At 45.0% G+C, this 26,992-nt stretch overlaps 2 protein-coding genes across 5 annotated transcripts; both read right to left on the bottom strand.

Moving 5' to 3' along the window:
- Positions 1-168: 168 nt before the first annotated feature.
- On the bottom strand, positions 169-9,989 carry LOC311139158 (von Willebrand factor C domain-containing protein 2-like; the record flags this gene model as incomplete). Its single annotated transcript, XM_084174049.1, has 3 exons — positions 169-422; positions 9,028-9,157; positions 9,636-9,989. 3 exons carry the CDS (start codon positions 9,987-9,989, stop codon positions 169-171), a joined length of 738 nt encoding a protein of 245 aa, XP_084030175.1.
- A 341-nt stretch (positions 9,990-10,330) lies between these two features.
- On the bottom strand, positions 10,331-18,696 carry LOC311145989 (SWI/SNF-related matrix-associated actin-dependent regulator of chromatin subfamily E member 1-like). 4 transcript variants are annotated; one of them, XM_084182405.1, is made up of 11 exons: positions 18,628-18,696; positions 16,792-16,843; positions 16,261-16,304; positions 14,217-14,315; positions 13,281-13,373; positions 12,809-12,940; positions 12,500-12,671; positions 12,224-12,396; positions 12,042-12,143; positions 11,511-11,766; positions 10,331-11,252 (listed from the first exon to the last, which is right to left on the bottom strand). In XM_084182405.1, the coding sequence occupies exons 2-11, from the start codon at positions 16,796-16,798 to the stop codon at positions 10,999-11,001; spliced, it is 1,332 nt and encodes a 443-aa protein (XP_084038531.1). In that variant the 5' UTR covers positions 16,799-16,843; positions 18,628-18,696; the 3' UTR covers positions 10,331-10,998. The 4 variants fall into 4 exon arrangements, with proteins under 4 accessions (XP_084038531.1, XP_084038533.1, XP_084038532.1 ...); XM_084182407.1 differs by having other exon boundaries at positions 13,293-13,373; XM_084182406.1 differs by having other exon boundaries at positions 18,350-18,664.
- Positions 18,697-26,992: the final 8,296 nt, after the last annotated feature.

The raw sequence follows: 26,992 nt of genomic DNA, 5'->3' as shown, positions 1-26,992 counted from the left end.
ACTAGCTAGTAATGTTGTTGTGGTTGTATAATGTGGTATAGTAGGTCATCCCTGGCCCTAAGCCCTATGCAGACTGCACTCAGCAGGGCACGGAAAACAACCTGCCCCATCATCTCCCCGTTTCCCCTTGGCACACTACTACCCTCTCACCCCCACCCTCCTGCCTGCTCACGGGATCCAGTCCAGCCTGGGGCGGAAGTCCCTGTCCATCTGCTTGGTCTCATCTTCCCCGGGGGGCTCAGAGGGGCTGGGGTTGGGGACATGGTTGAGATCGGGGTCTGGCAGCGGGCGCTGCTCGCAGGTGGCATGGGGTTGCATCTGCCAGGTGCCGTCCCGGTAGGTGCAGTAACACACGGTCTGCTCGTCTATCTCTACCCGCTCCCCTGCCGAGATCACTCTGTCGCCCACAAAACAGTTGGGGCCTGTAGGCAGGATGCAGAAAAATAAATATATCAGATGTATGTCAACATAAATGTGAATTGCATATGTTTTTGACAGTTAATTGTGTACCTAATGTGCTCTTTATCAGCATTGCAATAAGAAACTTCTGTAGTCTTATTGAAACCATCCCACTGTCATCCATTTGCAGCACCAATATGCTATACTTTGTAGAGTTACTTACACATCCATAAAGGCAGACATACAGTTGTGGCCAAATAAATTGGCACCCTTGCACTTTTCTTAAATAATTCCCTACACAAGAAACCCCTATTGAACTTCGCAAAAACCCACCTAAACAAGCCTAAATCCTGGGGGGAAATGTTCTATGGACCAATTAAACAAAATTAGAGCTCTTTGGCAATAGAAATCAGCGCTATGTTTACCGACGACCAAACAATCCCTACAATCAAACATGGGGGAGTTTCAATAATGCTGTGGGATTGCTTTGCTGCCTCTGGTACTGGGGGCCTTAAACTCATGAAATCAGCAGACTATCAAGGTATTTTGTAGTCCAATGTTCAACCCAGTGTACAAAAACTGGGTCTCCATCGAAGGTTGTAGGTCTTCCAGCAGGAAAACAAACCCAAACACGCATCAAAAAGCACCCAGGAATGGTTCAAGAAGAAACACTAGACTGTTCTGGAGTGGCCAGCATTGAGTCCAGATCTGATTCCCATCTAAAACATATGGCGAGATCTGAAAACAGCAGTTGGTGGAAGGCACCCCTCAAACATTGCAGAATTGGAGCATTTTGCAGCTGAAGAGTGGGCCAAACTTCCAGTAGAAAGGAGCTAATTGAAGACTACAAGAAGCATTTGTCAGCAGTTATTGTATCTTGGCCAAAGGCTGTGCAACCAAATATTAGCTCTTGGGTGCTAATAATTGAGTCCATGCCATTTGTTTTTCTTTTCTAAATTAAAATTGTAAACTTAAGTTTCAAAAAACAAAATTGCTTCTTCAATGTTGAAAATCCAATAATGTGTGGAGACCAAATGTTTGGAAAAAAGTATACTTATTATATACAGTGGGGGAAAAAAGTATTTAGTCAGCCACCAATTGTGCAAGTTCTCCCACTTAAAAAGATGAGAGAGGCCTGTAATTTTCATCATAGGTACACGTCAACTATGACTGACAAAATGAGAATTATTTTTCCAGAAAATCACATTGTAGGATTTTTAATGAATTTATTTGCAAATTATGGTGGAAAATAAGTATTTGGTCAATAACAAAAGTTTCTCAATACTTTGTTATATACCCTTTGTTGGCAATGACACAGGTCAAACGTTTTCTGTAAGTCTTCACAAGGTTTTCACACACTGTTGCTGGTATTTTGGCCCATTCCTCCATGCAGATCTCCTCTAGAGCAGTGATGTTTTGGGGCTGTCGCTGGGCAACACGGACTTTCAACTCCCTCCAAAGATTTTCTATGGGGTTGAGATCTGGAGACTGGCTAGGCCACTCCAGGACCTTGAAATGCTTCTTACGAAGCCACTCCTTCGTTGCCCGGGCGGTGTGTTTGGGATCATTGTCATGCTGAAAGACCCAGCCACGTTTCATCTTCAATGCCCTTGCTGATGGAAGGAGGTTTTCACTCAAAATCTCACGATACATGGCCCCATTCATTCTTTCCTTTACACGGATCAGTCGTCCTGGTCCCTTTGCAGAAAAACAGCCCCAAAGCATGATGTTTCCACCCCCATGCTTCACAGTAGGTATGGTGTTCTTTGGATGCAACTCAGCATTCTTTGTCCTCCAAACACGACGAGTTGAGTTTTTACCAAAAAGTTCTATTTTGGTTTCATCTGACCATATGACATTCTCCCAATCCTCTTCTGGGTCATCCAAATGCACTCTAGCAAACTTCAGACGGGCCTGGACATGTACTGGCTTAAGCAGGGGGACACGTCTGACACTGCAGGATTTGAGTCCCTGGCGGCGTAGTGTGTTACTGATGGTAGGCTTTGTTACTTTGGTCCCAGCTCTTTGCAGGTCATTCACTAGGTCCCCCTGTGTGGTTCTGGGATTTTTGCTCACCGTTCTTGTGATCATTTTGACCCCACGGGGTGAGATCTTGCGTGGAGCCCCAGATCGAGGGAGATTATCAGTGGTCTTGTATGTCTTCCATTTCCTAATAATTGCTCCCACAGTTGATTTCTTCAAACCAATCTTGCTATTGCAGATTCAGTCTTCCCAGCCTGGTGCAGGTCTACAATTTTGTTTCTGGTGTCCTTTGACAGCTCTTTGGTCTTGGCCATAGTGGAGTTTGGAGTGTGACTGTTTGAGGTTGTGGACAGGTATCTTTTATACTGATAACAAGTTCAAACAGGTGCCATTAATACAGGTAACGAGTGGAGGACAGAAGAGCCTCTTAAAGAAGAAGTTACAGGTCTGTGAGAGCCAGAAATCTTGCTTGTTTGTAGGTGACCAAATACTTATTTTCCACCATAATTTGCAAATAAATTCATTAAAAATCCTACAATGTGATTTTCTGGATTTTTTTTCCTCAATTTGTCTGTCATAGTTGACGTGTACCTATGATGAAAATTACAGGCCTCTCTCATCTTTTTAAGTGGGAGAACTTGCACAATTGGTGGCTGACTAAATACTTTTTTCCCCCACTGTATTATCTCAGCCTATGCTACCCTCTAGGGGTGTAACGATTCGTTTTAACAACGATTCGATTTGTATCACGATTCGTGGTTGTCGATACGATTCAATAATACAATATTGGTTCATTTAGAACGATACGATCCGAAACGATTCAGTGACTTGAAATCGATTCAGTAACCTTTTAGCCAAAAATTCAACCAGTGTGACTGAAATAAATACCTGGATACTGGACAGTGCAGGTGAAGTTTCCTAGATTCCTGTTTCTTGTAAGGACCGCAATGGTGGCTTGATAATTTCTCGCTCGTCGGCTTCTCCTCTGTCGTCCGCCATGCTATGTTTTGTTGTCTTGGCGCCTTTGCGCTGCTGCTGGCGCGATGACGTCACGGATAGGCAGACTGAATCGAGTAATGTTTAAAGCCTTTATCATTAAAAGTGCTAAGAAAAAACATCCATATAAAGTCTGACGTGCTTAAATCCAATGGGTTATTTCCTAGTATCGATACAATCGATTTATTACATTTTAAAACGATGTTAGATCGATATATGTTGTCCAAAAGGCCAACTCGCCGAGCACAGATCGATGTAGTTGGATCATAGGAATATAAATCGATACATCGATGTAGTAGATGGATCGTTACACCCCTACTACCCTCCAGTCCCTCGACTTCTTGGCGCTGACGGAAACATGGATTACCACTGAAAACACTGCTACTCCTACTGCTCTCTCCTCGTCTGACCATGTGTTCTTGCATACCCAGAGAGCATCTGGTCAGCGGGGTGGTGGCACAGGAATCCTCATCTCTCCCAAGTTGACATTCTCTCTTTTTCCCCTGACCCATCTGTCTATCTCCTCATTTGAATTCCATGCTGTCACAGTCACTAGCCCATTCAGGCTTAACATCCTTATCATTTATCGCCCTCCAGGTTCCCTTGGAGAGTTCATCAATGAGCTTGACGCCTTGATAAGTTCCTTTCCTGAGGATGGCTCACCCCTCACAGTTCTGGGTGACTTTAACCTCCCTACGTCTACCTTTGACTCATTTCTCTCTGCTGCCTCCTTTCCACTCCTCTCCTCTTTTGACCTCACCCTCTCACCGTCCCCCCATACTCACAAGGCAGGCAATACGCTTGACCTCATCTTTACTAGATGCTGTTCTTCTACTAATCTCACTGCAACTCCCCTCCATGTCTCTGACCACTACTTTGTATCCTTTTCTCTCTCGCTCTCCTCCAACACTACTCACTCTGCCTCTACTCAGATGGTAATGCGCCGTCGCAACCTTCGCTCTCTCTCTCCCGCTACTCTCTCCTCTTCCATCCTATCCTCTCTTCCCTCTGCTCAATCCTTCTCCCTCCAATCTCCTGATTCTGCCTCCTCAACCCTCCTCTCCTCCCTTTCTGCATCCTTTGACTTTCTATGTCCCCTATCCTCCCGGCCGGCTCGGTCCTCCCCTCCTGCTCCGTGGCTTGACGACTCATTGCGAGCTCACAGAACAGGGCTCCGGGCAGCCGAGCAGAAATGGAGGAAAACTAGACTCCCTGCGGACTTGGCATCTTTTCACTCCCTCCTCTCTACATTTTTTTCTTCTGTTTCTGCTGCTAAAGCCACTTTCTACCACTCTAAATTCCAAGCATCTGCCTCTAACCCTAGGAAGCTCTTTGCCACCTTCTCCTCCCTGCTGAATCCTCCTCCCCCTCCCCCCCTTCCTCCCTCTCTGTGGATGACTTCGTCAACCATTTTGAAAAGAAGGTTGACGACATCCGATCCTCGTTTGTTAAGTCAAATGACACTTTGACTTCTTTCTCCCCTCTCTCTCCAGATGAAATCTTGCGACTTGTGATGGCCGGCCGCCCAACAACCTGCCCGCTTGACCCTATCCCCTCCTCTCTTCTCCAGACCATTTCCGGTGACCTTCTCCCTTACCTCACCTCGCTCACCAACTCATCCTTGACCGCTGGCTATGTCTCTTCCGTCTTCAAGAGAGCGAGAGTTGCACTCCTTCTCAAAAAACCTACACTCGATCCCTCCGATGTCAACAACTACAGACCAGTATCCCTTCTTTCTTTTCTCTCCAAAACTCTTGAGCGTGCCGACTTTAGCCAACTCTCTTGCTATCTCTCTCAGAATGACCTTCTTGATCCAAACCAGTCAGGTTTCAAGACTGGTCATTCAACTGAGACTGCTCTTCTCTGTGTCACGGAGGCTCTCCGCACTGCTAAAGCTAACTCTCTCTCCTCTGCTCTTGTCCTTCTAGACCTGTCTGCTGCCTTTGATACTATGAACCATCAGATCCTCCTCTCCACCCTCTCCGAGTTGGGCATCTCCGGCGCGGCTTACTCCTGGATTGCGTCCTACCTGACAGGTCGCTCCTACTAAGTGGCGTGGCGAGAATCTGTCTCCGCACTACGTGCTCTCACCACTGCTGTCCCCCAGGGCTCAGTTCTAGGCCCTCTTCTATTCTCGCTATACACCAAGTCACTTGGCTCTGTCATATCCTCACATGGCCTCTCCTATCATTGCTACGCAGACGACACACAACTAATCTTCTCCTTTCCCCCTTCAGATAACCAGGTGGTGAATCGCATCTCTGCATGTCTGGCAGACATATCAGTGTGGATGACGGATCACCACCTCAAGCTGAACCTCGGCAAGACGGAGCTGCTCTTCCTCCCGGGGAAGGACTGCCCGTTCCATGATCTCGCCATCACGGTTGACAACTCCGTTGTGTCCTCCTCCCAGAGTGCAAAGAGCCTTGGCGTGACCCTGGACAACACCCTGTCGTTCTCCGCTAACATCAAGGCGGTGACCCGATCCTGTAGGTTCATGCTCTACAACATTCGGAGAGTACGACCCTGCCTTACACAGGAAGCGGCACAGGTCCTAATCCAGGCACTTGTCATCTCCCGTCTGGATTACTGCAACTCGCTGTTGGCTGGGCTCCCTGCCTGTGCCATTAAACCCCTACAACTCATCCAGAATGCCGCAGCCCGTCTGGTGTTCAACCTTCCCAAGTTCTCTCACGTCACCCCGCTCCTCCGCACACTCCACTGGCTTCCAGTTGAAGCTCGCATCTGCTACAAGACCATGGTGCTTGCCTACGGAGCTGTGAGGGGAACGGCACCTCCGTACCTTCAGGCTCTGGTCAGTCCCTACACCCAAACGAGGGCATTGCGTTCATCCGCCTCTGGCCTGCTGGCCCCCCTACCTCTGCGGAAGCACAGTTCCCGCTCAGCCCAGTCAAAACTGTTCGCTGCTCTGGCACCCCAATGGTGGAACAAGCTCCCTCACAACGCCAGGACAGCGGAGTCACTCACCACCTTCCGGAGACACTTGAAACCCCACCTCTTTAAGGAAAACCTGGGATAGGATAAAGTAATCCTTCTACCCCTCCTTACCCCACCCCCCCAATTAAAAAAAAAAAAAAATTATAACATATTGTAAAGTGGTTATCCCACTGGCTATAATAATATAATAATAATAATAATATGCCATTTATGCCAATATGCCATTTTATCCAAAGCGACTTACAGTCATGCGTGCATACATTTTTTTTTGTGTATGGGTGGTCCCGGGGATCGAACCCACTACCTTAGCGTTACAAGCGCCGTGCTCTACCAGCTGAGCTACAGAGGACCATGGCCTATAAGGTGAATGCACCAATTTGTAAGTCGCTCTGGATAAGAGTGTCTGCTAAATGACGTAAATGTAAATGTAGAAGAAATAGGGAATTATTTAAGAGAAGTGGACGGGTGCCAACCGAACAAAAATATAAACGCAACATGCAACAATTTCAAAGATTTTACTGAGTTACAGTTCATATAAGGAAATCAGTCAATTTAATATAATTTAATTGGGCCCTAATCTATGAATTACACATGACTGGGAATACAGATATGCATATATTGGTCACAGATACATTAAAAAAAGGTGAGAGCTTGGATCAGAAAACCAGTCAGTATCTGGTGTGACCACCATTTGCCTCATGCAGCGCGACACATCTCCTTCGCATAGAGTTGATCAGGCTGTTGATTGTGGCCTGTGGAATGTTGTCCCACTCCTCTTCAATGGGTGTGCGAAGTTGCTGGATATTGGCGAGAACTGGAACACACTGCCGTACACGTCGATCCAGAGCATCCCAAACATGCTCAATGGGTGACATGTCTAGTGAGTATGCAGGCCATGGAAGAACTGGGACATTTTCAGCTTCCAGGAATTGTGTACAGATCCTTGCGACATGGGGCCATGCATTATAATTTTGAAAAATGAGGCGATGGCGGCAGATGAATGGTACGACAATGGGCCTCAGGATTTCGTCAAGGTATCTTTGTGTATTCAAATTGCCATTGATAAAATGAACGTTCAATTCTCTGGCAACAGCTCTGGTGGACATTCCTGCAGTCAGCATGCCAATTGCACGCTCCCTCAAAACTTGAGACATCTGTGGCATTGTGTTGTTTGACAAAACTGCACATTTTAGAGTGGTCTTTTATTGTCCCCAGCACAAGCTGCACCTGTGTAATGATCATGTTGTTTAATCAGCTTTTTGATATGCCACACCTGTCAGATGGATGAATTATCTTGGCAAAGTATAAATGCTCACTAACAGGTATGTAAACAAACTTGTGCACAAAATTGGAGAGAAATAAGCTTTTTGTGCGTATGGAACATTACTGGGATCTTTTATTTCAGCTCATGAAACATGGGACCAACACTTTACATGTTGCAGAAAAAACGAAGGAAGGGAAGCGCTGCTAAGGTTCACAATAGTAGATTTTTGTAGACAGAAGGTGCTCTTTGGTAACATGGGTAAATTGGTCATCAAAAAGAAAGGAGGACCAAGGCACACTTCATATAATTAATTAAAATGCCTTTATTTGTATGGCATGTTCAATGGAAACAAAGTTTTTTTAAACTCTGACACGTTTCGGCTGCATGGCCTTCGTCAGGGAGTACCAAAATATGATAATACAATGTCCTTTACATGTTGTGTATGGAACATTTCTGGGATCTTTTATTTCAGCTCATGAAACATGGGACCAACACTTTAGATGTTGCGTTTATATTTTTGTTCAGTGTACATCTGCATTGCTTGCTCTTTGGGGTTTTAGGCTGGGTTTCTGTATAAGCACTTTGTGACAACTGTTGATGTAAAAAGGGCTTTATAAATAAATGTGATTGATTTATTGATTGAACTGTATACGGCGCACACACAAGCTGTTCCCTTACTGCCTGCTGTTGGATGGATGGCCCCATGACCCACATCGCCCCGCTATCCCACCAGGCTGGGGGTTAGTTACTATTCCTGTGTTGGACAGAGCACTATCGAGCTGTTTGATTGCATCCCTCTTTATTCAGTGTCCAAATTCAGTTATGTAATCTGTGCAATGCTGAATTCCATAGTTTAGTTCTAAGGATGCTTGGATCCCACATCAGTCACTAAATAATTGAAATATTTCCAAAACTCCTTGGCTTGACTTCTAACTAATGATTGAGCTTGATATGAATATGATGCACATAGCATTTTGAACATACAGTACAGATGGTAATAGTGCAGTGGAGCAGTGATGAAAGAAGAATTGAAGATATTGATGACCTTAGACTCCAACTCGGGGTAGCAGCCAACTACTGCCATCGTAAACATTATTATGTAAGAGCTGCAGCTGTCTTTATAATCAATATCACACACTGTGTCAAAGCTAATTATAGATGGTTGACATCAAATCAATGTTTATTGGTCATACACAGTTAAGCAGATGTTATAGCAGATGCAGCAAAATGCTTAAGTTACATATGACCAGGCTTATGGATTCTGTATATTTGCATTGTATGTATAGGTCATATTATACAGATCACATCTGTGTGTATGTCCATCCTATCATTATAGCATGTAAACTGGTGTGCAAGAAATTGTGTCTTTCTGAGGGTAGAGACCATTTATGTGTTGGAAAGTTGTGTGTTTGTAGAGGTGAACTCACCAGTGTAGCAGACAGGACAGCAGTGGATGGGCTCATATGTAGGGTTGACACAGTGTGGTGCAGGACAATCAGAGATGGAACAGTACACCTCCCTGTTGGGCTCGCAACGACATCTCTCACAGCGTGACAACTGAAACAACAGGTTAGTCACACCTTTAGACATATTTTCTACCACAGTCACTTTCTCTCAAAAGTTAAACTCTTGTGTTCTCCTGTCATTTGGAAGGAAGCATAATACTTGAGAAACATATGAAGCATGCGTCAATGTAATACCTGAATACTCTTTTCAATTAAAAAGAGATCATATGAAATGTCACCTCAGGCTAAAGGTCATGCCATCTCAACTGTTGACCCCTCACATGAGCCCTTGTTGATGGAGAGTACTGTTATGGTTACACTTGACAATAGGACTACATCTCTCATGCAAGAGGATAAATCAATAACCAATGTTCCCATCTCCACCATCAGGCTAGACACACACAAAAACACTGCTTTGACATAAGGAGTATAATAAACAAATTCCAAGATTCAACTTCGGATAATGTATACAAAGTCACTTAAAGTAGATCATATTTTTAATCAATGTTTCTTTAAAAAATAAATCTCACCCTGAATTCCTCGAGTATTCTGTACATTTTGCCACCATATACACACACTTTGCTAACTGCCTCACACACTGGACAGCAAGCCTTGTATTTAATCCGCGTACATCGAGGATGAATGCGAGGACACTTTGGTCGTATGCACACGGGTCCGTCTTCAGTGCAGGTGCACGGACAAGCAGATGGACTGGGATAGTACACCTCCCCGATGCTATACACAAATCCGTGGTCGTCTATGCACCACTTGCCCCGGTAATCCCCAAACTCGTACTCGGAGTCAGTATTGGTTGAGTATTCCGTCAATGTTTTGGGAATCGGGTAGAGGAGCGCGATGTAGAGGCAAAGAGCGCGGCTGTTCATCATTCCTGATTTCTATACTGTGACCATCTGGTGCGCCCTCGTGCTCTTTTCAAGAGCCGTGACGACGCATGGATTGCAGAGGAGGCAATGAGGTGAGAAAAGTGGGCATGCAATCACTTTCCCCAATGGTCAACGAGATTTTACTCACAGTAGTAGCCCAAAATAAATTTATTTTTTCCCAAATTAAAATTGTAAAATAATTAAGGAATGTTTGTTTGATATTATAGTGCCGATGTATCTAAATGCTGTGTTTTTCTTACTAACTAGGCAGGCTAAGCAATCAGTAGCCCTACATCTAGAGAAAGCCAATAAAACATTTGAAATAAGCCAATTGTCAGAAAGACAGAAATTACTTTTATTTGGGCAAGAGGCTTGACAGTACAAAAAAGATGCAAATTGCAGAGGCATAATAAAATCATTCAAATTCAAGTAAAACAGTCATTTGAATGCATAAGGTTTTATACACGGCAATAGGGTTTGACACAAACAGCTCATGTAAAACAGTTCTCAGTCATCCATTTGCTGTGATATATAATAGGTGATATTCAAGGACTGACCATTTCATATGAATTCTGAATTTAATCCGTCACTAACAGTCCACACCCCGTTGATTACTAACTAAAAGTTAGATAAAAAAGGCAACAAAAATAGCATGTAAAAACCATTGACAATTGGGTATGGAATAAATTAGGCCAAGGCCCTTCCCTGTTCTATCAACCCCAATAGCAAATAGCTAAAGAGGAACTGTTGACTTGTTGTGGTATGAATCCAGAGGTCCATAACAAGATCAATAGAAATGTCAAACACACAAACTGAGTGTGGAGATGGTGGAAGAACATCACCGGGTCATGTTTAATGGGCACAGGGTTGCATGACGTTGCAAACAACAACCTACAGAATGTACAAAACTATGGAATCACTTCTATACACATTCCAATATTTTGATATGCAGCACTGTGCCCACAAAACATGCCCCTAGTCTGCAGGTTGGGGGGGGGGGGGGGGGTGCTCAGAGAGAGGTGTGCCCTTCTACAGAGATGTTATTGGGAGGGCTGGCTGGGCGTTCCTCTGGGGCAGGCTCAGCTGAAGCAGGGGGGTCTGCAGGGGGTCCGGTGCTGCTCTCAGATGCGGCGGTGCTGTCACTGGTGCCCTCGTCCGTGACGCTCTCCACCGACGGGCCGTGCTGCTTCTCTGCAGCAGGGGTTGGTGTGCCCTCCTCAGCCTCTGGCTGGGTCTCAGATGTCTCTGATGCAGGCGTCTCTTCTGAAGGAAAGAAGGAAAGTGTGTAGGTCAGGGGTCTTTGTGTAGATCGTAATGATCATTGATCACAATGCTCAGTCTGAATGCCACAACAGTTAACGTGTTGTTTTCCCAACAACATGTTACGGCAATAAAAGCACTACATCATGCTTTTTCTTACTCCAAACAGCAAGTTCCTGAAATAACAATCGAGAAAATGCTTTAACCATAGCCCCCCCCCCCATCTGTAGTTAGTGTTAGTGTGATGTTGGTATGACTGACCTGTCTCCATAGGGGTTGGCTTGTCCTGGTCCTCCGTGGTCTCTGTGGTTGGTGGGATGGTGTTGTTCTGTTCAGTGTTGGGCAGTGTAGACGAAGCAGAGGCTGCTGCCGCCTGTTGCTGCTCCTGGGCAGCCTTCTCTGCCTGCTCCGCCGCTTCCTTCTCCCTCTCCTCCGCCCGCCGCCTAGCAGCCTCCTCTGCCGCAGCAATCTCTGCTGCCAGCTTCTCCATGTCTACCTCCACCTTCTGACCGCACAGCTGCAAGCACAAACAAACCACACATCTAGTTTCAGACACTGCAGCTTTGAGCAGTTATGACAAATCTTACTTTTGTACAAAACACCAGAGCTACAAAGACAAACAAACTTCAAAAGTCACAGCTACAGACAGTGGCACAGAATACAAACCTAACATCACACAGCATGGCTGCTGATAAAAGTTAACAAATTAACTTCACTGGTACAAAAAGACTAAGGCTATCAGCTGTTGCACTTTGTATGAGGTGATTCTCACTGGACACTGGGGGCACATACCCGTTTGAGCTCACTGTTGAAGGAGTCTGTAGTCTCCAGGAACCTCCTCTTCTTGTCCTGGTGACGGTCCTCTATTTGCAGCAGCTCTGCTTCCAGCTTCCTCTGTGGAAAGGAACACGATAGTGTCAAACCAGACTATTAGGTGATTCCAGTCCAGTGCGTTTTCCACTAGCTTTGCTTACCTGGTGCACCATGAGGGACTGGACCTGGCGCTTGAGGACTTGCATGCGTGCAGTGGTGACGACAGAGCGCACATCTGGCACCACAATCTCACTGAGGATGTCACTGATGAGCCGGTGGTTCCTCTGGAAGCGAGCGGTGGCCGTGTGCTTCATGGAGAACCCATCGTCATAGTCTACGGGAAGGAGAGACACAAACGTTTGCTTTCATTACACACACAATATAGATAAACAAAAAAGTTACATGAGATACAGCATTTCTAGTCCCCGGGCCATTACCATCTGGGTCTTCAGCAGGCTGGATGCTCATGTAAGGTTCTCCCTTCTCGATGCGGGTCTGCCGTTGTCTGCTCTCCTCCTCCAGAGCCGCCTCGGCACGGTTCTTGGCGTTGATGTAGGCCAGGTAAGCCGGTGAGTTGTGGTAGGCCTTCAGGGAGTCGTTGTACTCAATCTATAGAGGCAGTAGTTATAAAATCTCAGTGAAAAACACAGTAATGGACATAATCATACTTGACTCATTTACCCCAGGCAAAATAGCTAGGGCATTGCAGAACTGCTGCTCCCAACTGCAAACTGTCATTCACTCACCTTTTCCGCTTCATATTCGTTCAAGTAGTCCTGCTTCTCCTCTTCAGTGAGGTCCCTCCACATGCCACCAATAATCTTTCCAATCTCCCATAACTTCAGATCTGGATTGGAGGCTTTGACTTGGTCCCAGACCTAGCAAAAAGGAGGCACCATGGTCAAAACAGAGCAGCAACTAAGCAGGAAAATGTATGTAAATACACAAAGAGAGGAGGAAACAGAGGGAGAGAAAGATTTGATTTGGAGGAGACAAAGGGAAAGCAAGCACAACAGGTCACACAGAAACAAGGACAGACAGAATCAACGATGAAGACAGGTGTTGAAGAGGAGTGGATCCGGACGGTGATGTAACTCAGCTGTCTCCGACCTCCAATCCAGAGGGGTTAACAGGGGGGGGGGGGTCCCCGGCCATCCAGACGGTTGGCTGGGTGACCCCCTGTACAAGCAGTAAAAGTAGACACCGTGGGTGTCTTACCTTCCTGCTTACCTTCCGGCTGTACCGCATGTAGGGCATCAGCGGCTTGTCTGGCGGTTTGGGTGGCTTGGGAACAGTGATTCCTGAGGAATTCTGGGAAAGAGATCCCAACAAAAGATCAACAGGTCAAACCAATGCACATATTTATTACAGAAAACAACACTAATATAACACTTATGTACTACTATGAAAAAGGGGCACAACTGAAAATGACACAATCTGCTTTAAGTAAAGCTATTAAGGAGACTCATTCCAAAATGTTGAACCTTATTTTTTGGATAGTATTTCATGCATAGCTGGTATGTAGAGGACAAATTATTGCCCTCTCAGTGTTGAATATTAGAGGGCTCTAAGTCAAATGAAAACGTCTCAGTTTTGGCTGCCCTGTGATTAAACACCAACCAGTATGAACCTCTGACATGCCAAGTCATGAGCTTTGGATGGACGGGGCAACATGCTGCTGCTCCCTAGCAGGCTGTACAAGCAGGGGAGGGGCATGTCAGAGAAGCAACCGCTCTAACATGATATGATACATTTGCATCAAGAGGAGTGGGACAAGATGAGGGGAGCTGGTGACACTTCTAACAAACAATCACGTGGTTGGTGGGTCATCAAGTTGAGCATCACATCAGTTGGGAGTAAGATGATCGTGACTGTTTTACAGAAGATTATAGGATGACTTTGGGGCAACTACTGACCTCACTTGACCATCAGCTGTTTTTGTTGTACCTTTTAACCCCCCAAAAATAATTATTTCCTGCATGTTAAATATTTTTGTTTCACCCTTCTATTCTTGTACCAAACACTTTTGAATGGCAGTTATGGATCAGCTGATGCTTAATTTCTATTTTCTCCCAATTATCCTTGTTTCACTCAGGGAATAGCCAGCCTTACTCCTTGGGCTCTAGCCCTGGATGGCATTGGTCCTACCATTACCCTGTTGTTGCTGCCGGTATTCCCTCCCAGCCTGTAGTTGTTGTAGGCCAGATGGCTGTATGGGTTGTACCCCACAAACCCAGGGGTGTTGGGCACTTGCTGATGGAGACAAATGAGACAAAACACAAATGAGAAATGACACAAACAAAGGGGAGGGACAAAAAAAAACAGAAAAGGAGAGTTTTGGGGGGGTAATGATTTGCATAGCATAGTCATGCAAAAGAAGCCATCTTGAAAACAAAGCTGCGCATATGGTCATTGGCTTGTTTTGTCATAGGAGCATCTCAAAAGAAAAATATGTCAGAGGGAGGTAACAACTGGTAACTGGCCAGTTCTACTTCCATCTATTGATGTTCAAAATGTATAGCAGCATGTGATTTACAGTACCAGTCAAAAGTTTGGACACCTACTCATTCCAGGGTTTTTCTTTATATTTTAAAAACTATTTTCTACATTGTAGAATAATAGTGAAGACATCTAAACTATGAAATAACACATATGGAATCATGTAGTAACCAAAAATGTTAAACAAATCAAAATATATTTTATATTTGAGATTCTTCAAAGTAGCCACCCTTTGCCTTGATGACAGCTTTGCACACTATTGGCATTCTCTCAACCAGCTTCATGAGGTAGTCACCTCGAATGCATTTCAATTAACAGGTGTGCCTTGTTAAAAGTTAATTTGTGGAATTTCTTTCCTTCTTAATGCATTTGAGCCAATCAGTTGTGTTGTGACAAGGTAGGGGTGGTATACAGAACATTGCACTATTTGGTAAAAGACCAAGTCCATATTATGACAAGAACAGCTCAATAAGCAAAGAGAAATTACAGTCCATCATTACTTTAAGACATTAAGGTCAGTCAATCGGGAAAATTTCAAGAAGTGCAGTCGCAAAAACCATCAAGCGCCATGATGAAACTGGCTCTCTCATGAGGACCGCCACAGGAAAAGGAAGACCCAGCGTTACCTCTGCTGCAGAGGATAAGCTCATTAGAGTTAACTGCACCTCAGATTGCAGCCCAAATAAATGCTTCACAGAGTTCAAGTAACCTGTTCAGAGGAGACTGCGTGAAATCAGGCCTTCATGGTCAAATTGCTGCAAAGAAACCACTACTAAAGGACACCAATAAGAAGAAGAGACCTGCTTGGGCCAAGAAACACGAGCAATGGACATTAGACTGGTGGAAATCTGTCCTTTGGTCTGATGAGTCCTAATTTGAGATTTTGGGTTCCAACCGCCGTTGTGAGACGCAGAGTAGGTGAACGGATGATCGCTGCATGTGTGGTTCCCACCGTGAAGCATGGAGGAGGTGTGATGGTGCTTTGCTGGTGACACGGTCAGTGATTTATTTAGAATTCAAGGCACACTTAACCAGCATGGCTACCACAGCATTCTGCAGCGATACACCATCCCATCTGGTTTGTGCTTAGTGGGACTATCATTTGTTTTTCAACAGGACAATGAACCAACACACCTCCAGGCTGTGTAAGGCCTATTTTACCAAGAAGGAGAGTGATGGAGTGCTGCATAAGATGACCTAGCCTCCACAATCACCCGACCTCAACCCAATAAGATGGTTTGGGATGAGTCGGACGGCAGAGTGAAGGAAAAGCAGCCAACAAGTGCTCAGCATATGTGGGAACTCCTTCAAGACTGTTGGAAAAGCATTCCAGGTGAAGCAGGTTGAGAGAATGCCAATAGTGTGCAAAGCTGTCATCAAGGCAAAGGGTGGCTACTTTGAAGAATCTCAAATATAAAATATATTTTGATTTGTTTAACACTTTTTTGGTTACTACATGATTCCATTTTGTGTTATTTCATAGTTTTGATGTCTTCACTATTATTCTACAATGTAGAAAATAGTAAAAATCCTTGAATGAGTAGGTGTGTCCAAACTTTTGACTGGTACTGTAGATGATGGGAGAATGTTTTTGTCTGAGCCACATGCTTGCAAATGTGTTCACAGAACAGCCTGAGCTAATATGTCTGGCATTGGGAGAAAATGGGAGGACTGGTGTTGGATGGTGTGTGATACTTACAGTTGTAGGGGCTGGGGTGGGGGGAGGTGCATATGATGGCCTTTCTGTGTAAAATAAAAGTGAAGACCGTTCAGACATACAGAACAAAAAGTGTAAATTGGACTCCCTGTATCAATTAAGCTCTATAATGCTTTTAACGCTTAACTAAACCTACATGTCAGTTCTATCGGTCCCATGTACTCATGAATAACCGTTTTTACAATACAGGGCACAGATTTCTTTAAACTGGTGAAAATCCTCAACCCATGTCGCTTTTTAGTCTGTTTGTACGCTTGAGGGGAGGATTCACAGTGCAGTATTCTCATTTGGTTCCCCTTCATTTTTTGGGGTCATTTAGCAGATGCTCTTATCTAGAGCAACTTACAGTAGCATTAAGGTTAAGTGCCTTGCTTAAAGGCACATCAAGAGATTTTTCACCTAGTCAGCGCAGGTATTTTAACCAGCGACCTTTCTGTTACTGGCCAAAGGCTCTTAGCCTAGCGGTTATCTGCCGCCCCAATTCAAAACAAATTGACATAAATATCTCCTTACTTGACATCTTCGCTGAGGAATTGTGGATTTCAAGCTATTCTCGTCATTGGCGCTGTAATAAAAACATTGAGCATGTTATAGGCAAATAACAATAACAATGCAAAAAATGGCTAGTGCTGCCCAGTGCCAGAGATTAACAGATTATGGCATTTTGGAAGCATGCTGAACTCTAAAGACAGTGGGATTCACACTGTTGTTGGCTCATTGAATACAATGTTACCAGTAAACTGCATACAAAACATGGTGTAATTTCTTTAAAATATGAAATAAACTACTTTAAAGCACTTTCTATACCGAGAGACTAGCTCTCGTCCAAGCATGCAGCTCGTCAGATCCGACGCAAACTCAGTGGCGGCATAGAAAATGCTCAAAAAGTACTTTATTTCGTATTTGGGATAAATGGCAACCTACGAATACATATATATTTTTCATCCAGAACCCTAGTAACATCTCTACTTTCATAAATTAATAAAGTATAGTGAAGCTTGTCATGAATGCAGCCTCATACTGAGCCAATTAAGTTATCGTTAGTTGTCATCGCAGCGATGTGAACAGAGCAAACTAGCAACTGGAAGGTTGAAACCGTGTTGAAACTGGCCTATCAAATGTATTTTGTTTCTGTCAAAATTGCGTCAGGCGTATAACAATTAGATTGAATTATTAACCAATTGCAATGCTACGATACTAGTACTTGACTAGAGACAGATGCAAATACGAGATGCCAGTGTGTGAGAATCTAGCCGACAACGCCAATGATGACGCAATCGTTGGAAAATGGCGAGGAGTGGCTGTTAGTACTAAAACAGAGCTAGCCGCATAGCCCGAGCGCTAGTTAGTTAACTATTTACTAACGATGGACGCTAACGTTAGTTCAACTTCCAAACTAGCCAGCAAGCAAAGTTACAAAACATAGCAAGCTTGCTAATCTAGGAAGCAGAGTTAACGTTAACAGCTAACAGTTACGGTTCGCTAGCTCTTAAACCCTTCTCCATATGTAGGGTTTTCAGCGGTTACATTGGCCCACATTTGGCTCCATGTGAACTACAATGCCGACGCTGTGTTCGAACGTTTAGAAAAGTCAATAGCCACTCCTTCAAACCAATTTTCGAAACATATGTTCCTTATCTTTTATCTGAGTGAGAAAGAATCTTTCAAATACAATACACTTAATGTAACAGTATTGCATAGATTCATAAATTGTGTGTTTCTCCAGTTGAAGAACTACACTTCCTTCCCAGTTACGCTTACATAGGCGTTCAAGCAAGCTAGATAGCTAATTAGAACAGGTGGCCCCCATTTAAAAAAAAAAGTGGTTGTCCCACTGGCTATCATAAGTTGAATGCACCAATTTGTAAGGAGCGTCTGCTAAATGATGTACATTTAAATTTAAAAATGTTTTCAGTCTGGCTTCCGTAAACAAGAGATGGACTGGAGATTTGGCCTTGTGTGAACACTAACTCTATAAAAAAGGTGTGTAGTAATTGAACCTTTTGTTCTTTCAAAAAATTATTTATCGCTGATATGAAAGATACGTTCCTTATGTTTCCAAAAAACTTACCGCAAGCGATGCGTGTTAATGCTTAGAGCAAGCGTCGGGGCTCTGAACAAAACCTCCCCTGGTCAGAAGATATCGTTAATAGGCGCTAAAGCGGTTAGCGTCTGAATGGGGTCACAGTTAGCTAGCTAACGTTAGCTAAGCCTTGCTTGCAAGTAAATGCAGATTTTATTTAGTTTGAATGGAAATCCAATTCTGAAATTATCTCCACATCCATCTGACCTTTTCGAAAAGTAAAATGCAAAACTAGGGAAATGATATACACTTGAAAATGAACTCACCCCGAGTTCCTTTCTTTGTTCCCTCAACAGCGCGTCTGTCATTTTTTTTCCGCTGGTGAATAACTGCGGATTAAAACCCTATTTCATAGAACACGCCGTCTACTGTTTCGGAGAGGGACCGCCGTTCTGCACCCAGTGAGTTAATGTGCTTTATCTTTACTTACCGCTAGGTGGCTGCAGAACACCGCCACTAATTTTAATCTAATAAAATAAAATAAAATGTATTGGTCACACACATGGTTAGCAGATGTTATTGCGAGTGTAGCGAAATGCTTTTGCTTCTAGTTCCGACAGTGCAGCAATATCTAGCAAGTAATATCTAACAGTTCCACAACAAAAACCTAATACACACAAATCTAAGTAAAGAAATGGAATAAGAATATATAAATATATGGATGAGAAATGTCATAATCAGAGTGGCATAGGCTAAGCTGCAATAGATAGTATAGAATACAGTATATACATATGAGATGGGTAATGCAAGATATGTAAACATTATTAAGATGGTTAGTCCCCTGTAGCTCAGTTGGTAGAGCATGGTGCTTGCAACGCCAGGGTTGTGGGTTCGTTTCCCACGGGGGGCCAGTATGAAAATGTATGCACTCACTAACTGTAAGTCGCTCTGGATAAGAATGTCTGCTAAATGACTAAAATGTAAAATGTTAATGCAAGATATGTAAACATTATTAAAGTGACTAGTGTTCCATTTATTAAAGTGGCCAGTGATTTTCAAGTCTGTATGTAGGCACTCTCTGTGCTAGTGATGGCTGTTTAACAGTCTGATGGCCTTGAGATAGAAGCTGTTTTTCAGTCTCTCAGTCCCAGCTTTGATGCACCTTTACTGACCTTGCCTTCTGGATGATAGCGGGGTGAACAGGCAGTGGCTCGGGTGGTAGTTGTCCTTGATTATCTTCAAACTGCTGTTAGGTATTGCATGGCTGCCTTTGGTCATGGCTTGAGCAAAGATAAGACAAAACTGAACTTAGGTCAGCTCTCCATCCCATACCGTTATTGTTGAAGTTCAAGCACAGACAGACACCTTAATCTGATTGTCCTCCCCTCCTCAAGATGTTTCACACAAATGTTTCACCGAACACATAAAAAGGGTATGCTTGAGATTCGAGCTCAATTAAAGTTCTTTAGCCTTTATAAAGCCCTGTAACTTAGTAAAGTACAGTTTCAGTTCACTTGTATAACAGCACCACTTCTTGACCAAATTGAGGGCGAGATGTGTGGGAGTATGTCCCCAGAGCTTCCATGTTGCTGTGAGTGACCTGGATATGTATTAGCCTTCTCCGTTTTATTCAAAGGATTGCTGCCAGAGTGCATCCCCAGAAAGAAGTAGACAGACTGGGGTAAGCCCTAATAATGAAGGGGAGCTTTTCTCCAGAAGATCAGACATCTAGGCTGAACCTCTTGTGTATGTGTTGCATTTACATTTACATCATTTAGCAGACGCTCTTATCCAGAGCGACTTACAAATTGGTGCATTCAACTTATGATAGCCAGTGGGACAACCACTTTTTTATTTATTTTATTTATGGGGGGTGGGGGAAGAAGGATTACTTTTATACTATTCCAGGTATTCCTTAAAGAGGTAGGGTTTCAAGTGTCTCCGGAAGTTGGTCAGTGACTCCGCTGTCCTGGCGTCGTGGGGGAGCTTGTTCCACCATTGGGGTGCCAGAGCAGCGAATAGCTTTGACTGGGCTGAGCTGGAACTGTGCTTCCGTAGAGGTAGGGGAGCTAGCAGGCCAGAGGTGGATGAACGTAGTGCCCTCGTTTGGGTGTAGGGTCTGATCAGAGCCTGAAGGTAAGGAGGTGCCGTTCCCCTCACAGCTCCATAGGCAAGCACCATGGTCTTGTAGTAGATGCGAGCCTCAACTGGAAGCCAGTGGAGTGTGCGGAGGAGCGGGGTGACATGAGAGAACTTGGGAAGGTTGAACACCAGACGGGCTGCAGCGTTCTGGATAAGTTGTAGGGGTTTAATGGCACAGGCAGGGAGCCCAGCCAACAGCGAGTTGCAGTAATCCAGACGGGAGATGACAAGTGCCTGGATTAGGACCTGTGCCGCTTTCTGTGTAAGGTAGGGTCGTACTCTGCGAATGTTGTAGAGCATGAACCTGCAGGATCGGGTCACCGCTTTGATGTTAGCGGAGAACGATAGGGTGTTGTCCAGGGTCACGCCAAGGTTCTTTGCACTCTGGGAGGAGGACACAATGGAGTTGTCAACCGTGATGGCGAGATCATGGAGCGGGCAGTCCTTCCCCAGGAGGAAGAGCAACTCAGTCTTGCCGAGGTTCAGCTTGAGGTGGTGATCCGACATCCACACTGATATGTCTGCCAGACATGCAAAGATGCGATTCGCCACCTGGTTATCAGAAGGGGGAAAGGAGAAAATGTATTGTGTGTCGTCTGCGTAGCAATGATAGGAGAGACCATGTGAGGATATGACAGAGCCAAGTGACTTGGTGTATAGAGAGAATATGTTATATGTTGCTCGAATATGGTACGAGCAACCCCTTCCTCCGTCCTGTCCTCCGACTTGGCATCGGAAGGTCTACCCGTCTCCTCTCCTGAAGCCTCCCGCTCCTTATCTTGAAATGAGAGAATTCGCTCTCTCATTAAACCCTCCCTGACTAGCACCAAAAGCTCTGCCTTTAGGGCTTTCTCAGGGACAACAATTCCATAATGGTGAGCAATAGCGAAAATATCTGTTTTCCGAAACCTCACCAAACTATCAACAGAGGGCGCTTCAATGAACTTGGAGATGGCTGAGGCAGCCATCTTGTATACAGCAGCCTCCTGAATACACACAAACTAAACAAGTCACCCAAACTCACAACCTACCATCACACCTCAATCACAACTCAGAGAGCTCAGTGCAGCAGGGTCCGGTGGGTTTAATGAAATCCCGGACGAACCCCCATTATGTTACGCACGCCTCTCGGAAGAGGGAACGCAACACCCTGCTACAACTCAACTCTCCGTGGTGTGAAAGAGGTATGGGACTGTAGGTGTGAGTAAGGATGACAAAAGGCAGAGAATACCGTTAACAGGGAATTTATTCCTTCGCACGGTAAGTTTGGGGAAAAGGGGCTGGACGGAACCAAAGCAAAGAAAGTAAATATCAAAGCCCCCTCTCCTACCTTACCTGCCTACCCACTACTTACTTAACTAGCACCACCTGGTGCACTAACCAAAATACAAGGGATGGTCCGCCCAGGTCTTTCCTAGTGTGCATAGACAGTCAACTTCTACGGGTAATGTATGCCCGCGGGCCTCTTGCCTAAACACTCCCTAGGTGCCTTCCCCTTCCCCCCTTGGGAACAAATGAAACAAAAATAGCACAAACTGGTTCACAACAAAAACCTGAGAAAAAAACTAATTTAGGACATTAAAGAAACTCTGAGCCACAAACTAACACAAAACATTACAATTGGTTCTCAGAGCAACACAGTACATACCAAACTCTTAGCATACAACCAACATGCTGTAACTCTCAGCAATTCTGGTTCCCCTTTCCTGCCTTTTCTGAGCAACTGGGGCTTATATAGCTTCAGGAGGAGTTGGTAAATTGGAGACAGCTGCGTCCTGACGAGGGCGCGGTGTCAGCTCTCCAATCATCAATGTTTTTCAAACCAATCAGCTGCTTGTTGGGGAATTTCAGGAACCCATTTCCTGAAATACCTACATGAAAATACACAAACCACAACATAGAAACTGGGGAACGTAACAGGGAGCTAGCAGGCCAGAGGTGGATGAACGTAGTGCCCTCGTTTGGGTGTAGGGTCTGATCAGAGCCTGAAGGTAAGGAGGTGCCGTTCCCCTCACAGCTCCGTAGGCAAGCACCATGGTCTTGTAGTAGATGCGAGCCTCAACTGGAAGCCAGTGGAGTGTGCGGAGGAGCGGGGTGACATGAGAGAACTTGGGAAGGTTGAACACCAGACGGGCTGCAGCGTTCTGGATAAGTTGTAGGGGTTTAATGGCACAGGCAGGGAGCCCAGCCAACAGCGAGTTGCAGTAATCCAGACGGGAGATGACAAGTGCCTGGATTAGGACCTGTGCCGCTTTCTGTGTAAGGTAGGGTCGTACTCTGCGAATGTTGTAGAGCATGAACCTGCAGGATCGGGTCACCGCCTTGATGTTAGCGGAGAACGACAGGGTGTTGTCCAGGGTCACGCCAAGGTTCTTTGCACTCTGGGAGGAGGACACAATGGAGTTGTCAACCGTGATGGCGAGATCATGGAGCGGGCAGTCCTTCCCCGGGAGGAAGAGCAGCTCCGTCTTGCCGAGGTTCAGCTTGAGGTGGTGATCCGACATCCACAATGATATGTCTGCCAGACATGCAGAGTTGCGATTCGCCACCTGGTTATCAGAAGGGGGAAAGGAGAAAATAAATTGTGTGTCGTCTGCGTAGCAATGATAGGAGAGACCATGTGAGGATATGACAGAGCCAAGTGACTTGGTGTATAGAGAGAATAGGAGAGGGCCTAGAACTGAGCCCTGGGGGACACCAGTGGTGAGAGCACGTGGTGCAGAGACAGATTCTCGCCACGCCACCTGGTAGGAGCGACCTGTCAGGTAGGACCCAATCCAAGAGTGAGCAGCGCCGGAGATGCCCAACTCGGAGAGGGTGGAGAGGAGGATCTGATGGTTCACAGTATCAAAGGCAGCGGATAGGTCTAGAAGGATAAGAGCAGAGGAGAGAGAGTTAGCTTTAGCAGTGCGGAGAGCCTCCATGACACAGAGAAGAGCAGTCTCAGTTGAATGACCAGTCTTGAAACCTGACTGGTTTGGATCAAGACGGTCATTCTGAGAAAGATAGCAGGAGAGTTGGCTAGAGACGGCACGCTCAAGAGTTTTGGAGAGAAAAGAAAGAAGGGATACTGGTCTGTAGTTGTTGACATCGGAGGGATCGAGTGTAGGTTTTTTGAGGAGGGGTGCAATTCTCGCTCTCTTGAAGACGGAAGGGACATGGCCAGTGGTCAAGGATGAGTTGATGAGCGAGGTGAGGTAAGGGAGAAGGTCTCCGGAAATGGTCTGGAGAAGAGAGGAGGGGATAGGGTCAAGCGGGCAGGTTGTTGGGCGGCCGGCCGTCACAAGTCGCAAGATTTCATCTGGTGAGAGAGGGGAGAAAGAAGTCAAAGCATAGGGTAGGGCAGTGTGAGCAGGACCAGACAATAAATGAGGATTGGATGTCGTCAACCTTCTTTTCAAAATGGTTGACGAAGTCATCCACAGAGAGGGAGGAGGGAGGGGGAGGAGGAGGATTCAGCAGGGAGGAGAAGGTGGCAAAGAGCTTCCTAGGGTTAGAGGCAGAGGCTTTAAATTTATAGTGGTAGAAAGTGGCTTTAGCAGCGGAAACAGAGGAAGAGAATGTAGAGAGGAGGGAGTAAAAATATGACAGGTCCGCAGGGAGTCTAGTTTTCCTCCATTTCCGCTCGGCGGCCCGGAGCCCTCTTCTGTGAGCTCGCAATGAGTCGTTAAGCCACGGAGCAGGAGGGGAGGACCGAGCCGGCCGGGAGGATAGGGGACATAGAGAGTCAAAAGATGCAGAAAGGGTGGAGAGGAGGGTTGAGGAGGCAGAATCAGGAGATCAGAGGGAGAAGGATTTAGCAGAGGGAAGAGATGATAGGATGGAAGATGAGAGAGTAGCGGGAGAGAGAGAGCGAAGGTTGCGACGGCACATTACCATCTGAGTAGGGGCAGAGTGAGTAGTGTTGGAGGAGAGTGAGAGAGAAAAGGATACAAAGTAGTGGTCGGAGACTTGGAGGAGAGTTGCAGTGAGATTAGTAGAAGAACAGCATCTAGTAAAGATGAGGTCAAGCGTATTGCCTGCCTTGTGAGTAGGGGGGGACGGTGAGAGGGTGAGGTCAAAAGAGGAAAGGAGTGGAAAGAAGGAGGCAGAGAGAAATTAGTCAAAGGCTCATTTGTGTTGCGCCTTGCCCAACACCAAGGCGCAAAATGTCCCCATGCGTGTTTACTTAGGTATTTTTACATTCTCACTGTCCTATGAGCTTAATGAAGATGCCATATTTCTGAGTACTATATTATGTTTCTGCTCAAGGTTTGAATGGTGCCACTTTTGTGTGTGTGTGTGATGAGTCTGTGGAAGAGGGGGAACTGGGATTTGTTTCCACTTGACATGGTTGCACAGAGACAGACGGATGCTGTCAGATGTTGAAAAATTAATTTCCAATATGGAGTGTCCTTTCCCAGGGGTCTTTAACCTCCTTTCCCATTCCCACTTCTCCATTCTGGCTAGACTGTATTGAGAGAATGTGATGTTCTTACTCTGTCTGTACTTTTTCAAACTGCTCCAAATGGAAACATCCCCCAAGAACATAGCAGAGAGCAGAATGCAACACTTTTTTCAATGGTTCTGTGCTTATTTTTCAAGCCAGCAGCTGCATCATAGTCTCTCATCAGTGTTTCATTTATTTTCAGTCAATCATGAAACCACCAGTATCCTTCAGGATTGTCAAGTCGTTAAAACATAGCTTTAGGATGAGGACTTGAAGTAGGCCTACTTGCAGTGTATAGAACTAATAGGGTCCAAAGATAGCGACAAGATATATGACTAGAACATAAATATGAATTATGAATATCTCTGTCTGAGATTAGTATCTCTGTTGTCTGAGGAATGCCATAGTGACCATGAACACCAATCACCTGCACACAGACATGTATGTTGAAGAATAATGAATATTAATTTCCGGAGGCACAGATGGTGTAGTAAAATAGGTTGCTAGGTAACGCTAGCTGACCAAAGCTGGGGCTCCTGCAGATAATACATCTGATGAATGCTTATAAGATTTCTCTTTGAGAAAGAACATATACACTGAACAAAAATATAAACACAACATGCAACAATTTCAAATATTTTACTGAGTTACAGTTCATTTTAGGAAATCAGTCAATTGAAATAAATGTATTAGGCCCTAATCTATGGATTTTACATGACTGGGAATACAGATATGCTAGTTAGTCACAGATACCTTAAAGTCACAGATACCTTAGAAAAAAAGGTGGTGGCATGGATCAGAAAACCAGGCAGTATCTGGTGTGACCACCATTTGCCTCATGCAGCGCGGCACATCTCCTTCGCATAGAGTTGATCAGACTGTTGATTGTGGCCTGTGGAATGTTGTCCCACTCCACTTCAATGGCTGTGCAAAATTGCTGGAACTGGAACACGCAGTCGTACACGTCAATCCCAAACATCCTCAATGGGTGACATGTCTGGTGAGTATGCAGGCCATGGAAGAACTAGGACATTTTCAGCTTCCACTAATTGTGTAGAGATCCTCGCGACATGGGGCCGTGCATTATCATGCTGAAACATGAGGTGATGGCGGCGGACAATGGGCCTCAGGATCTCGTCACGGTATCTCTTTATTCAAATTGCCATTGATAAAATGCAATTGTGTTCGTTGTCCGTAGCTTTACCTACTGGGACATAATCCCACCGCCACCATGTAGCACTCTGTTCACAACGTTGACATCTGCGCTCGCCCACACAATGCCATACACGGTGTCTGCCATCTGCCCGGTACAGTTGTGAACCAACAGGCTCAGGGACCGCTTCTATCCCCAAGAATAAGACAGTTGAATAGCTAACCAACGGCTACCCGGACTATCTGCACTGCACTCTCACATGACTTGATCCACACACTCACACGGACACTCTCACACAAACTTACACGCGCACATAACGCACACATACACACGCATACTGACACCATACACACGCACACACGTACACATACACTCAGAAAAAAAAGGTGCTAAGTAAACCATATAGGGTTCTTCAGTTTGTCCCCATAGGGGAACCCTTTTTGATGCTGGGTAGAACCCTTTGCAGAGGGTTCTACCTAGAACCCTCTATGTGGGGTTCTTCAAAGAACCCCCTGTATATGGTTCTACCTAGAACTCTCTATGAACGGTTCCACCAACCTTATTAGCCTTTAAAATTAAATGATTTATGGCAATACTTTACATATCATAAGGCCTTTCTTTGAGGGCCTAGTTATACCCCAACAGTGGTGCAATAAATCAAACTACTAACAGATTAGATTAGTTTAGAAAACTGTATGTTATTTATCTTTGTGTAGCATGAAATTAATCAACCAATCAATGTACATGGAAAAACACAGATAACAGTAAAACAAACAATTCTTAAAATCTCTCTGCAATCGAGCATGCTGGGAAATATTATATATGGTTCTATGTAGAACCCTTCTTGCCTTCCAAAGAATCCTTCTTGCCTTCCAAAAAATCATCAAATAACCCTGTCTTCCAAAAACGGTTCTCAGGATGTTAAAGGTTCTAGGTAGAACCCTTTGCCTTACAAAGAACAATTGTC

Source organism: Coregonus lavaretus (genome assembly GCF_964263955.1).
Source record: "Coregonus lavaretus genome assembly, chromosome: 2".
Classification (NCBI taxonomy): Eukaryota; Metazoa; Chordata; class Actinopteri; order Salmoniformes; family Salmonidae; genus Coregonus; species Coregonus lavaretus.
Note: the sequence above shows the minus strand (reverse complement) of the source record. Positions and strands in the feature narration are given on the sequence as shown.

Bases quoted from the DNA above. Each gene is read 5' to 3' on its own strand.
- LOC311145989 (XM_084182405.1), bottom strand. The intron at 14,316-16,260 runs GTAAGTATCACA...TGTCTCCATCAG, and splicing joins CCACCCCAGCCCCTACAACT to CAAGTGCCCAACACCCCTGG. The intron at 11,253-11,510 runs GTCAGTCATACC...TCTTTCCTTCAG, and splicing joins GCCAACCCCTATGGAGACAG to AAGAGACGCCTGCATCAGAG.